Source organism: Leuresthes tenuis, unplaced genomic scaffold (assembly GCF_036924035.1).
Source record: "Leuresthes tenuis unplaced genomic scaffold, fLeuTen1.0.hap1 SCAF_14, whole genome shotgun sequence".
Taxonomy (NCBI): Eukaryota; Metazoa; Chordata; class Actinopteri; order Atheriniformes; family Atherinopsidae; genus Leuresthes; species Leuresthes tenuis.
In genome coordinates this window covers 27801796-27824118 of record NW_027325368.1, presented here as the reverse complement: position 1 = coordinate 27824118, position 22323 = coordinate 27801796, and the positions used below count along the sequence as shown (strand labels likewise).

Genomic DNA, 22323 nt, shown 5'->3' with positions numbered 1-22323 from the left:
ATGTTCCAACCTCTGCTAGATCTGTTATTCACTGGGCTCACACAGCCAAGTTTACCCGCCATCCTGGTAGCCAACGGACCATATCCCTCCTTAAGAGGTATTTCTGGTGGCCTCCCATGGACTCCGATGTTAAGAAATACGTTTCTGCCTGCTCCGTGTGTGCTCGTAATAAAAGTGGCAACTGACCCCCTGCTGGTTTCCTCCAACCTCTGCCTATTCCCGAGAGACCTTGATCACACATTGCTTTAGATTTTGTTACTGGTCTACCGTCTTCTAAAGTTCACACAACCATAATTGACCACTTCTCTAAAGCAGCTCACTTTGTTCCACTGAAGAAGCTTCCTTCTGCATTGGAGACTGCGGATCTGTTAGTCACCCATGTTTTCCAACTCCATGACATCCCCACTGAAATGGTTTCAGATCGCAGTCCCCAATTTATTTCCCAGGTTTGGAGGACATTCTGTTACAGCCCCGGGGCCAAGGTCTGCCTGAGTTCTGGCAACCATCCGCCATAATTCACTCACTTCCGCAACTACTGGACTCTCTCCGTTTGAGAGGTCACTGGGGTACCAACCACCTCTCTTCCCCAGGCTGGAGGGTGACCTCGATGTTCCTTCTGTCCAGCATCACCTTCAACATGCTCAGCAGACATGCGTCACTGTCCGTGATGCGCTTCAGCATACTACTGACCAGAACTGTCGCCAAGCTGACTGTCATAGATCACCAGCTCCTCAATATGTTCCTGGCCAGAAGGTCTGGCTTAACTCTAAAGATGTTCCCCTAAAGGCTACCACCACAAAGCTCCCCCTTGTATGAATGAATTGGATTATTTTTTGTTTAATTCATTGGATTTGATTGGATTGCGATTACAATGGACTGGACTCTAATTGGATTGAATTGGACCATACCATTGAAGTGCCTTGAGATGACATTTGTTGTGTTTTGGCACTATATAAACAAAGTTCTGTGATGGACTGGCGACCTGTCCAGGGTGTACCCCGCCTTTCGCCCAACGACTGCTGTGATAGGCTCCAGCCCACCCGCTACCCGACTGACGGATTGACGGTATAGGAAATGGATGTATGGATAAACAAAGTTAAATTGAATTTAAGTGAAAATTGAATTGAATAAATAGTTTGTTCTGTTTTGCAAATGTTAGTCTTTGAAGATGATATTTTGTGTACTGAGAATAGCTATGCTCAACAGGTCCAACATTGTATCACCATGGTATAGTAGCCTGCAACATAAAATCATTTACGCTTGAAAAATGTTGGTAAACTTCTTTTTTTCCACATTGTAACTCCATGTGATGTAAACTAAATATTCATAAAAATGAAAAATTAAATAAAAGATACTCTATCCCAAAGGGAAAGTATACAATTCTAACTTGTTTATATTTTCTCAAAACATAATAATTAGCAATATGTGTAACATATGTTGTGTTCTATGGCCTGTAAATACAGTAAAATAAAAACAAAATACAGTTTTTAGGATGTATATGTAAACACAAATGTATTGAAGAAAGCAAGTTTATTTTGTAAACATTTAATTAACATATTCAGATATCCCTTCAAATTACATCTCTTGAACAAATTTGGAATGTCTTTTCAAAGAAAATTCACAGGTGGTGACTACATTAAAAGGTAATTATTTGAAAATCATGACAGTTTCAGATTACCAGAAACACAAATACTTGTGATTGTTTTATTATCTGTATGACTTGATGCAGACATGAAATAAAGAAGTACTGTTGATGTTGGTGTTTGGATTTGCAAAAGGCATCTTTTTGACAGTAGACCTGATACTTTGGCTGTGGTGCCAGCAAAACATTGTATGCACAATGAGCCATGGCTTTATATGGTAAGTTTTTTGTTAAAGGGGAAGTACATATTTTTTTAATCTGGACCTTATTTCTGGCATAAAATACGTTCATCTACTCACTGATAACAGTTTAGTGAAAGTCGACGTACTTCGGATGCTATTTATATCACTCGAGATCTGCATATATCCATATAACGGGAGTGAACAGGGCATAGACAACACAGCCTCTAAATAAGCCATTATCTGTCTTTATTTCACCAATACTTTAAGACAAATGAATGAATGAGTAGTCGTCCATGTCGTCAAAATCTGATAAATATTCTGCCATGTTGCACAAAACTAGCAGTAGCAAACTCTGTGTGAAGATAGCCGATTCCAATCATCCAATTAGACGCATGTGTAGAAAGCCCCTGATAACCCCCCGATAGCCCCCAATAGCCATAGTCATAATATACATTGACGCCTCCATAGACTGACACTGCCTATTGGAGCTGACGTATCAGTGCGGACACCATCTTGGATGGGTCCCCAGTGCCCCCCCATTGCATTTATTTTGACCGAGGAAGGTGTATATCCCTAACTACAATAATCATAACTCCCTGAATTATTACCGGATTTTCACAGGGTTTGGTTTGTTACAAACATCAGAGATTTAGTTATGATACAGAACACTGTCACATATTAAAAATATGTGCTTTCATGCTGAAAGACTTTGTTTGATGCTCTTTAACAAAGGCAAGGTAAGGCAAGGCAAGTTTATTTGTAGAGCACAATTCGTACACAAGGCAATTGTGCTTTACATCTACATAAAATCACAAGAAGGCAAATAAAATCATTCCAAAAACATAAAAAATAATAAATAACAAAGACATATGGTAGGCTATGGCATATTGATGAATGTATAAATTAAATAATTTAATGTTTCAATAAAGAAACAAGTTTGATTGTTAATTTGAATTTATTTCTATCTCTCACACTCACGACCCTTCTGTAACACATTTACATACAAGCTCCCATATATACTGTACCAGCTCAGTGCATTTTTTTTGAAGGCCTAGAAAAGTAAGTGTTGTAATTCCAGGTCATTTCAGCATCTTACACTACCCTGTTAGGCTTGCAACTGGGGCTGGGAGCTAAAACCCTTGAAAAAGAACTGTTTTGCACAGCTTCTTGCATATGCTGGCAGTCTGTAACTCCAGGGTAGTTAATTTTGCGATGTGTTGCAGTTTTATTTTGTGAGATGCAGACACCAAAATGACACAAGCATAAAATGATGGTTCTCAATTCCCAAATAGGTTTCTGCAATGTGCTCACCGAGTCAGAACACATCCTCTGAACCCAAACGAAATGACGAAGGACAAACCTGTATCACTGGAAAACCCTCAAAATATGAAGAAGAAAAAAAAAACAGCGAGACAATGAGAGAGAGAACCAGTTCCTGCTGTAATAACGTTACAGGTAAGTAACGTTAGTTACGATGATATAATATTATATATGGTAAAATAACCAAAATATTTTGGTGGCGACGTTGGATTACGTTCCAGCTAGCCATGAGGCGTATAAGTATATTATGTCTATATATAGACCTGATCCAGCTCACAAGATGTCACCTGAGTGATCTAAATAGCGTTTGGAGGACGCTTACTTTCACACAAATGTTATTGATGAGTAGATGAACATATTTTATGCCAGAAATAAGGTCCAGGTTTTAAAAAATAACAAAAAACTTCCCCTTTGAGGAAGCATCATCTTTCAGTGACACCGAAGAATTGCAGTAATTGCCATGTAAAATATGAAAAATTAGCATAGAACGAATGGAGACTCGCCATGGCTTGAAGGTGACCTATGACTGGGACAGGCAGTTTGAAGTGGCTGCTGCTGTAGCTTAGCACTCCATCAGAATTTCTATACGAGTGCTCCAACTACTGCATCAATGTCATTGTACCCTTACAGGTATTACAAATAGATTATTTTACACCATTTGCACCCACAGTCAACATGTGCAGACAGCAGGTTAGCATGAACGTGTTTGCTTAAACATGTCACTGTGAATATGAAGTGAACTATTGTTTTGCTTATATTTAAGTAGTATGTATATACTGTATATATTCGACTCAATTCAATTAAAAAATACTTTAATAATTGAAGGTAAATTATATTGCTGCTGTATTAATTATTATTTCTGATGTGCTGTTTTTATATATAGATAAAACATATAAAACTAATAAGTGATAAGCATGTAAAAAGTGTAGCAGAGACACAGATGAACTCTCTCAGTGGGCAACATAAAAAGTGTATAGATATATATGTGTATATGTAAATGCAAAACTAGAAACTTGACAGACAAGTTAGCGTTTAATTTTTTTGATGGTTTGTTAAGTTTTGACTTTGTGTGTGTGTGTGCAATTTTCATCTTTTCACAGCAGTAAATTGGCTATCTTAATCATAGATTAATCATCTCAGAAAACAAATACTCTCAAAATCCTGAAGAATTTTTTGCTCTACATAGATTTCATTTATTAATTTTTTCATTCATCTTGATGTCAGTGTTAGTTTTTCCACAGATGTGGAATGTTCATCTGGTCACACTTTAGCATTGATGGCTTTGACAGTAACAACTAATATTTACTTCATGCCTTTTTTTTTGGTGTTGTTATTCGTAAATAGTCTGGAAAAAGCAAAATGTTGAGGACAGTGAACTGACAGTGCTCTCAGTGATGATCCTATTGTTTGCCATTAGTTAGTCTTAATGTTGAGGTTTTCACTGGATAAATTCTTGGAAAAGAAGCCAAACACCCACTGAAAATGGGTGTTTTCTCCAACAAACAGAGTGGGAACTCAACTCTGTACTCTAGGATGCAGTGACATTCCTGCTGAGTGTAGTTGCAGGTCCAACCAAGCAAACATCACTTGCAAGATTAATCATCTCTGATAATTTAAGCCAGAAGTGGTAGTGGTAGTGAATTGATGTTTCTCAGTTTGCTGTTTGGAGGCTTTTCAAATTAACTGAGCACTGTTATGTAACTGATCAGTGTGGATATGTGTTCATTGTACAACCTGATCAAAATCCACAGCTCCATTTAGATCTAAACTACTAGTTAACAATAAAATTTCAAAATCACAATAGCACAAGATATCATTAATATAGACATTTATTTCTATGTGATAAAGTTTACTACACATCTTCTAAAATTGCTGTGAAATCAAAATCATAGGGGAGATCTTTTTCAGAACAGACCATTCATCCCTGTTACAACCCTTAGAAAAACACATGTCCAGATCTTTCAGTTACACATTTGACAATTTTCTTCAGGGGTGAAAACAACTGAGAATAACTTCTCCTATGTTAGAACACAATCAAAGATATTGTTTATTTCTGTTCATTTTTAAAAATTCTGGCTACCATAAATCACTGGAATCAGACTGAAGGAATAAGCCAATAAGGCTGCAGTAGTAATCAATAAATATTTTAGTCAACTGGTCCCATGCTAGTTTCCTTTTCTTTTCTCTTTTTTATTTACACCTTCCCCATATCTTTTTCCTGTGTGACTTTTGTCAACTTTATCTCTCATCCTCTTACTTAAATTCCCATTATAGTTCCTTCTTGTGTTGCATTTCTCATGTCAATACTGCAAATATGGCAGGCCCCACGTGGACGTTGAATGATGACAGATCACTTCAGGTCGATGCCCTGGGCGAGGGCCTTTTCCTTGGCCTAAAACACACACAGATAACACAAACGTGATGATAAATCATTCAGCAATGGCATATCCAAGAATAGACCTTTACAGGACATGATAATCTAGCAAACAGTTTTGTCCTTCTAAAAATACATCACTTGCTTGTAGTTCCCAGAGTTTCTAAAAGCAGAATGGGAGGCAGAGCCTTCAGTTATCAGGCCCCTCTCTGTGGAACCAGCTGCCAGTTTGGCTTCAGGAAGCAGACACCCTCTCTACCTTTAAGATTCGGCTTTAAACTTTCCTTTTTGATAAAGCTTGTAGTTAGGGATGGCTCAGGTGACCCTGAAACATCCCATAGTTCTGCTGCTACAGGCTTAGACTGCTGGAGGACCTCCTATTATTCACTGAGCACTTTTTCCTCATTTTGCTATCCTTTTTCTCCATGTATGTGGCTCTCTTTTAACCTGCTAGATCACCATGGTGATTTAGGTTGAACTCGTAACCTAGTCAGTGCAGTTGATATTTAGTTTTCGATTAAAATGTTTGAAAAAGTGACAGACTTTAATTGAGTGTTGCCTTGTTATCCCAGACAGCAAACTCAGACTGAAAAAATGTTGGCTGGGAGTATTTTTGAAAATTGACATCGTAAAATAATTGATATTGAATAAATGTTGGATGTGAAGTACCTGACAAAAAAAATCAATAAACTGGATTAAATGTTAATATTTGGATATTTATCATATTTATAATATTTTCAAATTAAGCTAAAATACAATGTTGATTCACTAACATTCTACATTTACTTTTTTTAAATATTTGACCCACCATGGAGTTCAATCTTAAATTAAAAAAAAAATTAAAAAATGCCCCCTTGACCGGAATGGGTTGCTTTCACGTGACTTCATATTGTTGCATCGCAAGAGCGGACAATTCAGATCGAGGGCAGGAAGTGAAATAAGTTAGACTGCCGTCTGACAAAAAATGCCTGTTTTGTGTGGTTTACGGTTGCTCTAATCGTTCTAACAATTTTTTTTTTTTTTTAGAATACCGAAGATAGTGAGACATAATATATGTAGATGCCTCATGTCTAGGTGAAAAATGTAGAAATCTCACAGAGCAACGCTGTAAAAAGTGGATTTTAAACCTACGTCTGTGGTCAGGAGGAACAGAGACTGCTAATGCCCATGTCTGCAGCGACCGCTTTTTCAGAGGTATGTTAGCTTGCTAACTTGGTTTTGTGGCTGTGTTTATATAGCATTAGCTTGTCGTTAAATGCTCATTTACTTAGTAATGATTACGAAGTTACCAGTAGTCTAATATGGATTTCATTGGGACTTTTTAGGCTTCCCTAGCGCTTAGGGTGACGTTGAGTCTGTAGAATGGGCTCCGACGGTCAACCTCAGTTACCAAAAAACTACGCCCAACAAGAGCAGAGAATGAATCTCAAGGAAAACCAACAAAGACAGTCGGAATGGGCAGAGGCTATGTTGGTTCTCCAACAGTCAGCTGAGAGCCCGGGTATGAGCCCAGATCTGAAGCAGACACACGAGTGTTTCGCTCGATCTCAGAGAGGGTTTACCTTGAAACATAAAGGACTGTCAGACTAACGTCAATGTTAAGATGTGTTGCATGTAGCTTCCCTTGGCAAAGCAAATGTGTTTGGCATAAACGGTATTCAGATCACAATTCTGCTGCCATAATGCTGGACAGGACGAGGGGATGTGTTGCATTTTTGTTGACATTGTAGCCGAAGATGCTAGCTGCTAACGTCTTAACGCATAAAACAATATAAGACCACACACTCACCCTGGTGAAGACCAAACGACCGTTTGTTACCGAGGTTGTGGACCCACCCGCTGACAAAAAAATGATATGCTTCCATACTTTTATATGGTTTCATTTGCTGTTTGGTGTAGTAGGATGTCTGAAGGACCAGGTAGTTTGTCATGTCAACAGCCTCGATTGTCTGCAAATCTTTAGGTTCTGTCGAAATGTTTTCGATGTTTCCCTCCTCCACCACACCTCATTCAAATGATCAGATCGTCATCAAGCTCTGCAGCGGCCTGATAAGGAGCCATTCATTTGAATCAGGTGTGGTGGAGGAGGGAAACATTGAAAACATGCAGGGCAGTGGGTCATGAGATGCGGAATTGAGAAACACTGCTGTAAGTCATCTTCCGCCCCTGCTCTCGCTGACCATAGGGGTAGTCTTCTTAGTTTTGTTGTAGCTTATACTGGTTGTAACAAAGCTGCTAGGCCTCGCTACTGCTACCATGAATTGCTAGCCAATGGCAACACCTTTGGGGTCTTTCCAATCTGTCACATGGTCTTTCCCTTGTTGTCAGCTGCCCTATTCACAGCAGTCACTAGGTATGCTAGACTTGTATTCGAAGTAAACACAAGAAACTTGTGCTAAAAAAAAATGGACCAGACTCAGTGAATAATTCCCTATAATTCCTATATAGACCAGTGAGCAGTGCTGACCAACATGTTATTGGGGTAATCAGGTGGGAACCTCCTTTTAAGTCAAGTCTGATGTTGCCTTGCACAAAAGAATGATCCCAGTCTTTTCCACACAGTGAAACTAGCCATTTGTTAACATAATTATGTGCTGTTTTACTGTATCTATATTCGATTGGTATGAGCATGTTCTTTAAGACCTTTTGTGCCACCGTTAAAGGCGAGCTTTAAGTTGATAGTTTCATAGTGCCTCTGTTTTTTAAGAGCGTCTTTTGTTTAAATCCGCCTCAAAAGGAGAGCGTGAGAGTTTTTTTTGTATTCACTCATAGCTTTTCTGTTTTCCTCCTGAGTTGGAGAGATTTGTTTTTATAATTTTTCATATTAGCAATCTCCACAGCCATTGTTACTGAGGAGAGCGCTTCAGGATTTTCACAGCCTGTTCATTTGCTCTGTGAGGAGATCCTCATTCTGCCATGCCTTGCCTTGCTGTGCTTTGTTTATTTAAATAAACATCTTTGAACTTGAACTGACCCTGCACTTGTGTCTCGAGGCCGTGACAGAAATGTTGTCCGGAGAGCTGTGCTCTCTTGTCTTCAATGAAGCAACTGTTTTGTTTTTTGTGTTTGTTTTTTAGGGGGTGATTTAGAAATTTTGGTTACATGCTGCCATTCCGACATTGGTCTCCAATTGTCGGAATAGCGACACTTAATTTTTTATCAAACGTCCCGTCATTCCGACACTTTTTTCCTCCTATGGTCGGAATGGCGGTATGTTTTTTTTTTTTTTTAACCTACCGCCATTCCGACAGTTCCTTTTAATAGCCTATTTTTTACCCAAAACATTTTGCACTAATGATATGCCGGCGCAAATACGCCCTAAAGTTTGGCGCACAAACTCTGCACATGCAGAGGCCACAGAGGCCTCACAAACAAACTTTAATAATCTATTATCAAAATCCCCTGAATTTCAAATATAAAAATACAGATATTAATGTAACTCTGGCGAGACTGAAACTGATTAAGCAGAAATACAGTGTCAGTGAGCTGTCACAGCTGCCAGCTGGAGCCGAGCTCTCCACAGAGCCCATGCGTCTTTTGCACGCTGTCATCATATGCAAAAGTAATAATTGCAATTACAGATATCACGGCTACTGCACAGGACACAGTTGCGAGCACTCTGCCTTGCCTTGCCAATAGGAGATGAGAGAAATGATAGCATAGAACATAGAAAATTCATTCATGTTATTCATGTGATTTATGAGTACTCGCTCCAATTTTGGGAAGCGCGGATGGGCTATGCGCATTTGGCACAAACACACAGCCGTTGCACAAGGCTTTATACAGCCTGTTGATATCTTAAGGACCTAACTGGTCACACCTGGGAGTAAATATCATGTAGAGATTGTTTTTACATGGCATTACAGCTGAACATATAGCTTTCATCCACAAACCAACGTGGGAGAGCCCGAAGACGCATGTGCCAGGCGCACATAGGCATGCATAAAACCAATTTTGACCACTTCATGCTGTTTATTTGCTTTCTTTTAGTTAACTTTCGTTTCTTTTGGATTCTTGTGCGTGTTATGGAGCCGTTTCGGTCCATGTTTGTAAGCCTTTTTTTCCTGGATTAAATTTTCGGAAGTTGAAACAAGTGGCATTGGAGTGTGTGATTGAAAACCACCGCGGACTGCTTCTCCTCTTCCAGTTGCCGAGACTTTGTGTTTTTAATAACGCTTGTCTGTAAACATATGTTAAACATATAAATTGCATGATCAGAAAGAAGGGACTCACCTGTTGAGTAACGCACATTTCCTTATATGGAAAGCCTTGTCGGAATGGTGGGACATTTGAATGTCGGAATAGCGGGATGTCGGAATGGTGGGATGTTGGAATGGTGGGACGTTTGCATGTCGGAATGGTGGGATGTCGGAATGGTGGGATGTCGGAATAACGGGATGTCGGAATGGCGGGATTTCGGAATGGGTGTTGCCACCCAGAAATCTTTCACACTTCATTCTGACAGCCTGTCCATTTAATGGATAAAATTTTAGATGATGGAGTACTATGTACGGAAGAAGCATCACATGACACAAAACAACCATGTCTTGTGAGCACTCACAAAAGCTGAAGAGGAAAGCCTGAGTTAACAAAGAAATATTCTAATCTCAATTGCAGAACCTGTGATCTCTGAGAGGAGATTTAGATTTTGTTGAGCCAGCTAACTCAAAGAAAGCCTAGCAGTATTAAAACCTGCCTTGTAGTTCACCTCTCTGATTCACAAAAGTTGTTTCCATCCCACCTTATGAGAAACATCTTTCTCTTCAGAAAGACTAAAACCACCTTAAGTTGAGTTTTATACTATTGTGGCATGATTTCCGATATCTTTGTTAGCAATAGCAGTTCCATTAGCATTAACATGAAAAGCTACAGTTGAATAATAGCCAAGTCATTTTAATATACTTCGTGGTGCATGTTAGTACTGATCAGTTACAAGAAATAGCAACAATTACAGTTTAAATACAGCTGATTGGGAGGAGGAGGAGGGGGGGGGTGTGTGTCATGAGTCCATACACCAAGTTTGGCATCGAAACATCAATGCATCGCAGAGATATGGCCTCACTTCTTTTGGCATGTCAGCACCAAGTTTTATTGGCTACTACGGGCAAACGGAAGCGAAATTAAAAAATCCATACGACGACTTTTGTGAGGTCATTTAGTCTGAAGATTCTGTGTTAAATCTCATGGAAATCAGACAATCTGCGTGACCTGAAATGCTTTTTGATGTTTTTTTTATAAAATTCAAAATGGCAGAAAATCCAATATGGCGCAAATGATGTCATAGGGTGCAATGACCTCATCCAGGGATTCCAACAGTACCTCATTTGTGAAATTTGGACCAACGAGTCCAAAGTTATACAGCTGAATGCACTTCAAACTTTGAAGTGTTGGTGGCGCTTGAGAGTTCACTGTTCGGGCATGAAAATTCTTGACGTTTCCCATGGCACTGTGCTGAATACGTGTGCCAATTTAAAACTTTTTACCATAGTGTTCTAGGGGCTGCCATAGACTTCAATTGCAGCGGAAAGTAGAAGAATAATAGGAAAAGCAACAATAACAATGGGTGCCTTTGCTAGGCCCCCAATCAAATGGAATTTATTTGTCATTTAAACCAGGGTTAGGGGAAGCCAGATGTTTTTAAAGCGCTTAAAGAGTTTTGTGGGCTTGTGGGGGAATATTGATTTAGTTACTTAGTGATTGCCAGTTAAGGTTGGTTTGTCTTCTAGTTAGGGGTTCCAGTATAAAGTAGAACCTCCCCACACGGGTGTGCTGTTGAGGTTTATTTCCATAGACAAGGTTGAGTGTTAGATATAGATTTTTTCACATAAATCTCATGATTTGAGTATTTTTATACTTTAGTTATCTTAGTTTTTGTTTGCAACATTTTTTCTTCTACAGCTCATGTGGTGGACAAAATAAAATCAACCAGCAGATGGTATCTGAAGCTTATGACAATAAAATGACAGTGTTTTGAACGTAAAGTTAACACATAAAATACATAAAACCTTTTTTTCATTTTCATGATGAAACAAACAAATTTGTTAAATTGACACCACTGAAAACGCAGGTGCAAAAGTTCCAGCTTCAAAGCAAGAAAAATCAGTTAAACTATGATAACTGCAATGAAAGTGATGAGAAAAGTAATTTCTTTTAATGACTAACTCTATGTGAAATGTAATAAAAGAGTCAATGAACATTACAGCTGTATGGTTTCCAACTTACCCTTAGAGATGGCCGAGGAGGCCTAACTGGTCTGACTGGTTGCTCTGGTTCCTCTTCTGTTTTTTCTTGCTTTTTCTCCCAGGATTCTAGGTCATCAGCAACATCAGGACAGCCAATGTATCCTCCAGCACCAAACACTAATCCCAGATCATCTTCTAACAAGCTTGGACAGTTTGGAGCAGTAGAAATATTCAAGTCCCGGATGGCTGACCTGTTGCTAGAAGCCATAGTGAAAGTGTCAGCTGAAGCAGTGTTTGTGATGGCACCACAGATACTTGTGTTGTTGAGTTCCAGTCTTTGTAGATCTTCAGATGCCAAATCACTGTCTGAACTGTTATTGGTGGAACTGAGATTGAGTTCTGCTTTAACAATGTATTGATTATTTGCTTCAGGTATAATTTCCTTATTCAACAGGTCTGGGACCTCCTTTTTGTCATGGCTACATGAATCCTGATTTTCATTGCTTTTGAGATCCTGAAGTCCGTGGTTATCATGGCTATCTGTTAAAAGCACTTCCTGATTTTCTTTGCTGCAAAAATTCAGTAGTTCTTGGTTTCTATGGTTATCTAAATTTAGTAATTCCTGATTTTCAGGATGGGAGAAGCTAAGCCTATCTTGATAGCCATGGCTAGGTTCCAGCACTTCATGGTTATTATCATTACAACGATGAAGTAGTTCATCATTGCTGATATTAGGACAGGGCTCCACCATCTCTTGGTTGTCATGATTAGCAAAATCTAGGAGTTTTTGGTTTTCATGGATAACCAGCTCCCTGTTTTCAAGGTTGGGTAATTCAAGCACCTCTTGGTTTCCACTGTTTCTACAGTCCAGCAGATCCTGGAAATTAGTGCCGCCATTTTCAAGCAGTTGTTGGTTTTCATAAGTATGTGGTATGAGTATTTCCTGGTTGCTATACTTAGAGTCCTCTATTTTTCCATTGTTTTCAGTGGTATAAAGGCCCATTACACTCTGGTTATCATGACAACAAAGGTCCAATATCTCCTGATTCTCTTCCTCAGGACTGAGCTTAAAGCCATAAGGGTCAGAGTCACGTACCATCTGAGAAGCAGTGATGTCAAACCCATAAGGATCAAAGTTCAGTGCATGTGGTTGAGACAAGGAAAGTGCAGGATCAAAGCTCATAACATTTTCAGTAGGTTCTGGGCTCAGTTCAGCATCATCTGGGTCTAGGAGGGTGTGACTAGAATGCTCTGGACTGAGTTTAAAGCCATAAGGGTCACAGGAAGACTGACTAGTTGGCTCATAGCTGTTCTGATCTAAGTCAGACTGAACAACAAGGTTCTGGGAATCAAGTGAGTTCTGAGAAGTCACAGGGTTTGGGGGATCCTCTTCAATATTACTAACCCATTCTGTTTCTTTACTGGAAGTGAAATAATGAATTTGCTCTATGCCACAAGTCCAATCTGGTTCCAACAAGACATGTTCTCTGTGCTCAGGAACAACATGAGCTGAATCAGAATTCAGACCTAGTAGAAGAAAACAACAAGAGGTCAAAGCTACAAGTATAAGCATCCCCATGTGAGAACATTCAGACACAAGACGTGAACCCAAATCCTAACTCTCTAAAACCTAAAGGTTTTAAAACACTTGACAGAACTGTCACTGTCCACTAAAATGTTTAATTATCAGCTTCTGAAGAAACTAATATAAAACAACCAAAATCATTTTACTTGAAAATGATCATCAGTCTAATGTTATGCACAGTTAAGGGCTTGAAGAGTTAAAGTAAACTAATGTGAAAGGGAGATACAAGTGTATGTTGCATCAGGTTTGAATTGGTTAAGTGGCCAGTGTTTGAAAACACTGACCATGGCTTGTCTTAGAACAAGGTTTCTATTAGCATCTCTCTCAGTCCCTACTGACGGGCACGTTTAAAATGCAATGGTCAGACCAACAATTATCCAAAAAAGCAAACAATCAGTGGGTTTACATGGCACTGTGAAGAATCGAATTAATGGCTAAAATACAATAAGACTGAATTATTAACTTCATGTATACACCTTAGTCTGTCTAAAAATTGGTCCGGATCGGGTTCCTCACAGTCAGATTAAGACCCCAAGATAACTTGGTTGATAGTTGCACTAAACATGATTGTAAATGGTGAATTTGAATGGGAATTGGACTTTGCGTTCTGCATATGCTCGAGATTTTTTCCCGGGGTCATGACCCGGAAGTCGAAGGAGACGATTGGCGGTGGCGTCTTTCCTCCATAATCATCGCAACCAAGAGCGCCGTTGTGCATCGTGTTTGTGCCATAACCATACTCATCACTAACGAAACGTAGAGGGACGTAGCTTCATCTTGCTCTTCGATTTATTCACCGCCATATATACTTGGATAATTGCCCTTGCCCAAATAATGAGCATAGTCCAACTATAGCTATAATCAAATTAATCTCATCATGTAGACCCACTGAGTGTTAATACCACACTACTGTGACACTACTTGGTGACACTACTTGTAGACTGAATGCTGACTGTCTGAAAATTAGACTAGTGACAACTGATTTCATAACAAAGAGGACACAGCCAAAAATCAATAAATAGCAATGAAACAACCCCAGGTTGCAGCAAAATAGAAATAGAGAGACTGCAAAGGTATGTATGCCTTTTGACTATACACAAAAACAATCTTAAAAAGTAAAGTGTTAAATCTGAAAAGTGCCTGTAGTATAAACTACTGTACCTTGCTGTAGTCCTGTTGCCTCAGTGGTAACTTCCCTTGCTTGAGCTTCTTGGGGTCTTTCCATATCAGAAGGCAGGGAGACAGGACAGAGATCTAGCTCATACCCATTCGGGTCCGATTCTACAGAATACTGACCCTGGGATCTCCAATCCTGCATTGACTCTGGTACCAGCTCTTCTGGTGAGCTCAAAATGGGTTTAAATCCCTGAGAATCATATTCCACAGCCATGGTCTCCAAGTCCTCTCTGCTGTAACTGATCTCTATGTCACTATCTTCATTTGGGAATTCAGACTCGAAGCACTGAGTTCCTGTTGAGGCTTTGTTCTCAGCACATGACAGACTGGTGTCTACCTCAGCACCGACATTTGCTTCATCAGTGCCAACATCTACCTCTGGAAATAAAATATCAGTGGCAAAAGGGTTGCTGCCTTTGAAAGGGTCTGAAGCAAATCCATCTGGAAAACAGACAATTTAACAAAGACTTAGTGCTTCAGGCGGCTGACTAAATAGTTATATAGTGTAAAGTTGTAACCTAAGGAATGGTAGATGGAGCAATTTGTACATATTTTTTTCTGTTGACTTCCTGTGAATTCTGTGGGAACAAAAGTACATGAGAAAGTCCTCACTCTAGTACAGGGGTGCCCAAAGTGGAGCAAGCTGGCCAAAGTTGGCCTGCTGAGATGTTAGATTTGGCGCTCCCTTGGTTATTATGTTAAAATGCTTGCTTGCTGTGACTCTGTCTCAGTCATTCCACCCTTTGACTTTACTATAACAATAGGAATTGGCCCAATGAATATATATGGGACTGCACCCATGGTGCTGACATTATCTTTGAAATAGCACATAACATGATTGAACATTAAACAAGTAGCTACAAGAGAGATTTAAATTAGATTAGCTTTTTTCATATAGATTTGCACACCTTATAAGACCACAAATACTCATATTTTATCAATGTATGAAATGTCCCATGAGCCTTTGCTGCCAGAGGGGACTGAGTCAAACTCTCCCCAAGTTCATGAGTAAAAAAAAAGAAAAAAAAAGAAAGTTTTTGGACTGCCATCACTGGCTGATAGCTCAATCAATGGCACACAGACAAAAGATATTTCAAGAAATCTTAGAAGGTAGATAATTTTTACTGACATAAGTGCTAAAGCTGTCTGCCATATTTGCAATCAGGCCGTTGCTGTTCTAAAGGAGAACAATATCCGTCGTCACTACGGGACCAAGCATTCAGCTTTTTCAAGATACGAAGGTGATGCTCGAAAGAACAAGACCACTGATCTGCTAACTAAACTCCGGCCTTCGTCAAACCAGGACAGTGACACTGTGACACGTCGCATTAAGGATATGTCTCGGGACATTAAGGAGCAATTTAAAGTTAAAGATAGTGAATTTGTTGCATTTTCTTTGGCGTGTGACGAGAGCATGGACATTTTGGACTCCGTACAACTTTTGGTTTTCATTCTGGAAGTGAGTGAGAACATGGATATTACGCAGGAGCTGGCTGGGCTTGAGACACTGCGCAACATACCAAAACTGAGGATTTATTTGCTGCAGTTGAGCGAGCACTGGCGACAAACGGGCTGAGCTGGGAGAAAATGGTCGGGATAACGACGGATGGAGAACCTGCCATAGTTGGGAGAAAAACAGGCTTTGCCATCTAGTTTTCCAGAAGGTTGCCCGATGTGGAGCTAAGGTGGTGCAACACCACTGCATCCTTCACCAAGAACAGCTATGTGCCAAATCAATTGGCTTGCAGGATGTGCTGCGCAACATTATTGCAATTATTAACTGACTACGCTCACTCTCACACTGACAGTTCAGGGCCCTTCTGGAAGAGGTTGATTCAGAAAACATATATGCTTTACGATCAAGAGGTGAGGTGGTTGAGCCGTGCCATGCCATCATGGAGTTTCTGACAAGCAAGAACAGTGATTGTTTCTATCAGAGAGAAGATTGATGGAATCCTTCCCACTATTATCACTGATGTACCATCAAGTAGAGCAGCTTTAGAAGTATCTTTAGAACCTGATTTGTATTTAGACAACTTCTGCCCAGTTGATCTCTCTGAGCTAACAACAGCAATAGTCTCTTCTAAACCATCAACTTGTATTTTAGACCCAATCCCAACCAGACTGTTCAAGGAGGTTTTCCCCTTAATTGACACTTCCATACTGGATTTGATCAATCTGTCTTTGTTGACAGGATATGTACCTCAGACTTTTAAGGTTTCTGTAATTAAACCTTTACTTAAAAAACCTACTCTTGATTCAGAAGTGTTGGCTAATTATCGACCTATATCCAATCTCCCTTTTTTGTCTAAAGTTCTTGAAAAAATAGTTGCAGTTCAACTTTGTGATCATTTACATAGAAATAATCTGTTTGAAGAGTTTCAGTCAGGATTCAGAGTGCATCATAGCACAGAAACAGCACTGGTGAAAGTTACCAATGATCTCCTCTTAGCCTCTGATAGCGGACTTGTTTCTGTGCTTGTCCTGTTGGATCTCAGTGCTGCATTTGATACGATCGATCACAGCATTCTGTTACAGAAACTTGAACATGTTATTGGGATTAAAGGAACTGCATTAGGCTGGTTTAAGTCATATTTATCTGATAGATTCCAGTTTGTTCTTGTAAATGAAGACTCTTCCTCACACATCCAAAATGCTGCAGCCAGAGTTCTGATGAGAACTAACAAGAGAGATCATGTTTCTCCAGTTTTAGCTTCTCTTCATTGGCTCCCTGTTAAATTCAGAATAGAATTTAAGATTCTTCTCCTCACATATAAAGCTCTTAATGACCGAGCTCCATCATATCTTAAAGATCTCATTGTAAGATATTTTCCTAACAGAGCACTTCACTCCCAAACTGCAGGTTTACTTGTTGTTCCCAGAGTTTATAAAAGTAGAATGGGAGGCAGAGCCTTCAGTTATCAGCCCCCTCTCTTGTGGAATAAGCTGCAAGTAAATGTCTGGGAAGCAGACACCCTTTCCACTTTTAAGATTCGGCTTAAAACTTTCCTTTTTGATAAAGCTTATAGTTAGGGATGGCTCAGGTAATCCTGAAACATCCCATAGTTAAGCTGCTATAGGCTTAGACTGCTGGGGGACCTCATCTGTCACACCTTTCCTCACTTTGCTCTCTTTTTCCCCCTGTTTAATTTCTCAAATGATTTTGTGTACATGTGACATTATTGTGGTTATTAACTTGTGTTTCCCTGTTCCAACAGATATCCTTTGAATGGCGTTATGGTGTTTTTCCCCCCTCTTTTCCCTCTTTTCTGTCTTCTCAAACCCCAGCTGGTCGAGGCGGATGGCCACCCTTCCTGGTTCTGGTTCTGCCAGAGGTTTCTTCCTGTTAAAAGGGAGTCGTTCCTTTCCACAGTCGCCACAGGCACGCTCAGGACGGGAGATTGGACTGAAGACAAGTTTCGGTGCAATCTGTTGGTTTCCTTAGCTAGGATATTAATTTTTGAATTGGCTCTATATGAATTAATTGGATTATGATTACAATGAATTGAATTCGAATTGGCTTGAATTGGACTATATTATTTAAGTGCCTTGAGATGACAATTGTTGTAATCTGGCGCTATATAAATAAAATTGAATTGAATTGAATTAACTGTGAAACATGAAAAGGGACAGCCCAAGTTTAATTTTAAGACTTTCCACAATGCTATATGTAAAACACCAGGAAAGTAACTATTCCATCGTAGGTCGAGCCATGGAACCACAGCGCCATCTACAGATTATGAATGCGAATCTTGGAATTAGAATCATTCTGTATTTTTATATTCCTGTGAATAATCCTGTAACTGCGGCATTAGTACAAATTAAATGTGTGTGTGTTACAATGAACCGGAGGAACAACCGACGGAATAACATTTAGTAAATTAAATGTGTATGTAATACATCTTCATTTTAATTGATCACTCACCATAATCCATCGTCATCTCTTATTTGAACGCTGTCAACTGATTCCTGTTTACCTTGCTTATGTTTCATGTCTGTGTGATAAGTATGGTATTAATGTATTCTTTGAATGTGCTTTGGGATGCCGGGATAAGAGAGATTAACTTTTCTTTTATTAAAGTTAATGTAAGCACGAAGCCCCTCTGTGACGCACAAAGGCAAATCCGCCATTTCATTGGTTGAAAACCAGTGATGAAACTCCGCCCTCGCCAGTGAAAATCAAGCGCGCAGATATTTAAAAGTTTTTTACTTCAGACTTCACTTTTCAATTATTACTCTTGAATTCTACTTTTTCTACATACTTTTGCTTTTCAGTTGCCTTTATAATATTATGCTCCTTTGGCTCTCTGCCCTATTATGCACCCATCTTTAGACGTGTTTTTGTAAAATCTCCCTAACTCAGCTTATCTCATTTTTGTTACCTTTTGGGACGCTTATCTCCTAAGCAAAATCCATGGGGCAGACTCAACCAATAATTCCCCTTTTGGCAAAGTTTATTTTAAACCTTAATGTTGGTTATTTTGACTCAACCCTGCTCAAAAGCCACTCAGCCACAGGCCCGCATTCTTCAGCCAAAAGGGAGACGAGACTTCCCGCATCAAGTGTCTTCTAGCCAAACCAGAACCAGAGACTGGACCGCACGCTCCGAGGACTCTCCGCTGCTCCATTGGCAACCACTTCGCCGAAGAAAGGGGATCCACAAGTGTCCACCTCCCCGAGGGCTGTGGTTTGGTAATAAATAGGGCCGAGTTAAAATAACCAAGTTTTCATTCATGCAATAAGCTATCTCTATATTTAGCCAGAGACCACTATAGGAATATTAAGTCCCATATCTCTCCTATCCCATGGCTATTTAACGGAAACTGTTGTTAAGTCATTATTTCCATATGTCCTGCGCGAACCTTAAGATTGCCGTTTTACTCCATGTCAAATAAATGACCACATATAATGATCCGTGTTTCATGTTTCTTAAGTAATTCTGGTCAATTCAGAGGAAACTCTGTCCTTCAGTAATGACTCTTAGTTGGGAAATTCTGATACGTTCCTTCCAACGTGAAGGTTGTGCCCTGAAAAAAGATTTTAAGAATTAATTTCATATCTAGAACGCTACAATGTGGTTTATACGATGAGTAAGTCCTGCACTTTTTTACTGTGGAGGTACAGCGACAATTTAGAGTCACCAGTTATCCTAACATGCATATTTTAGGACGGTGGGAGGAAGCCCGAGTACCCGGACAGAACCCACACATACACGGGGAGAACATGCAGACTCCACACAGAAAGGCCTCAGCTGGAATTGACTGACTACATTTAGAAATCCTAAAGTCGAAACTATACTATGTGTCACCTTTATATACTTTAATGTTCACTTAATTACCACATCTTTGTTAGAGTTTATACAAAGTTCTCTGTCACCATTATGCATGCTTAAAAGAAGTACAATACCAGTTGTTGATCTGGTAGGTTTTTAGGAATACACTAATATCTATTTCTGAAGTCACATGTGCTCAAATTCAAGGATGTTCTTACATATCAAACTGCAGAAGTTTGATATGTAAGAGTAAAGCTCAGACATTGGAAAACAATGGAAAAACATTTTGACTTATTTGTTATATTTTTGTCTTCTGTAATGTTCTTGATACAGAAAGGAAGGTTAAAGAACTGTATTAAAAATAAAAGAATATTACCAAATGAAATATTTGCATTTTGAGCATTACATTATTGCATTTGACCCACAGCCCTTTGATAGATTTTCACTTTGGCCCTCTCAGTGAAAAAGTTTGGGCACCCCTGGTCTAGTATAACTAAAGTGTAAACTGAGGGGAAATGCAAACTATGGAGAAAGTAATCTTAATCTGTAAAATAAAGAAATCATTTACATGAACTCACAAGGATTGTTACTCACCAGATGTGTCTGTTTTAGGGAACAGGTCTTCACTGAAGGGATCATCTACAAGTCAAGCAAGAAATAAATAGTTTAGATTTTTTATAGAACAAGTCAAGTGCACTGAAAATGTGTACAAGTTACGTGTATTTGGTACATGTTACAAATGGTTGGCTCAGTATTACAGAAACTCAATGTTTCTGTAATAATGAGAGTGTGTGTGTCAGACATGCAACCTGGTGATTTCCCTTTAACTTTTCAGGTTTCTCAAGAAACCAAAATTAGTTGAAACTGAAAGTGTTGTAAAAGACTATAAAATACATACATTTCTGACACATAGTAGGGTAGAAACTTGCAATTTTTTTCATTACTAAGAAACCTGCAGATTACTTTTAAAAAGAGAAACATTTATTGTTATTCAGTCAAATGATTTGCATGAAAATACTGAAAAATTCACAAGTCTGATCTGATGTTCAATTGGCGAGCTTTGTACAACCAAAAGGCAAACATGTTTGTCAACTATAATCTAAGAAATGCGGAGGCGGACAAAAAAGGCATGCATATAGTTAGTTATTTAAACATTATGATAGATAATTACAAGGAGGACATCTCCCTCTGCAAAACACAAGATATCACCGATATCAGATGAGGAAAAATATTTTTTTTTTAAAAACAATCCCCAGCTGGCAGCCATATCACCTGCTAACTGAGACTCACACTGTTTGTAAAAAAAAGTATTGGTGAAATAAAGACAGATAATGCCTTATTTAGAGGCTGCATCGTTCCTAACCGGTTCACTCCATTATATGGATATACGCTGATCGCAAGTTATCTAAAAAGTTCCTGAAGGATGCCGACTTTCACAAACTGTTCTCGGTGAGTAGATAAACGTATTTCTAGCCAGAGATAAGGTCTAGGTTTAAAAATACCAGAGTTCCCCTTTAAGCCCACCAAGGACTATATGGACCTCAATCCATGTGGATATGAGTATGTTGTGAGTTATGCTATGAGCAAATGGTAAATGGACTGTACTTGTATTGCACTTTTTGAGTCTGGATGACCACTCAAAACGCTTTCACACTACATGCCACATTCAACTATTCACTCGCACACTCATACAGCACGTCTTAGTCGATATAAGCTACATGGCGCTGTCTTCTATGCATTCACACACATTCATACACCGATGAACACATTGGTAGGAAATGTGGTGTTCAGTGTCTTGCCCAAGGACACTTTGACATGACAAGAAGCTGAGTCAAATCACCGACCTTCCAATTGGTAGGCTACTGCTCTTCCTCTTGAGCTACAGCCGCCCCAGCTGGCAGTGAGTGAATTCAGTCTTATGTCTATGATAATACATAATATCTATGATATATATCTATCATCTTTTTTTTCCCTTATCATTCAAGGCATTTCTTGGATGCAGTGAATTTGTATTCAGTGCATTGTATACTTTGCGCAATAACAACAAAGAATCTGAATATAAATGTAAATTTAGCTTTATGTCTGAAACGCACTCTGGCAGTGCATAAAGGGGTTATCTTGGTAGAAGTCCATTTGGCTGAGGGAGTTTTGGTTAAGAGCTGACTGTTCTCTCTCTTTGTCTCCTTCATGGTGAACTTCTCCTTCTTCGTCTATGTCAGATCTGTCCATATCCTGGTGAGAGATGTGACATCAAATGTTAGCATCCAAAACTATAGAGGACAAGTTACAAAAACAGTGATAACTGCTGGTCCTATTAGCCTAATTAACAGGGTGGCAGTTATGCCTCAGTGTAAAAATGATATCACCTGACTGCACATTTTCTTAGAATGTTAAGTGATTTTACTCTAAAACAAGCCAAATGGTTTTATTTGGTACACACATAATTTGCATTATGCAAGATAATTGGTGTTCTGTGGTAACAGTACTACCTTTGGGGAGCTGGTCCCACTGTCATTTTCTTCTCTGGTACCTGCCAAATTGTTGCAGAAAGATAAATCCCCGCCCCCCTAGAAGACAGAGAGAAAAGGGA

General features: G+C 39.3%; 1 protein-coding gene across 3 annotated transcripts in view; it reads right to left on the bottom strand.

Moving 5' to 3' along the window:
• Nucleotides 1-1529: 1529 nt before the first annotated feature.
• LOC140268626 (uncharacterized) overlaps nt 1530-22323 on the bottom strand; it is an 85088-nt gene continuing 64294 nt past the window's right edge. For 2 of the 3 annotated variants that reach the window (XM_072363557.1, XM_072363558.1), the window contains exons 5-10: nt 22223-22300; nt 21827-21965; nt 20328-20372; nt 14447-14902; nt 11741-13227; nt 1530-5536 (exon numbers count right to left, since the gene is read on the bottom strand). In XM_072363557.1, coding sequence (XP_072219658.1) covers nt 5495-5536; nt 11741-13227; nt 14447-14902; nt 20328-20372; nt 21827-21965; nt 22223-22300 — 2247 coding nt within the window. In that variant the 3' untranslated portion in view covers nt 1530-5494. Of the gene's footprint in view, nt 5537-7307; nt 13228-14446; nt 14903-20327; nt 20373-21826; nt 21966-22222; nt 22301-22323 lie in introns of all 3 variants that reach the window. The other variant, XR_011907551.1, reaches the window with a different exon arrangement.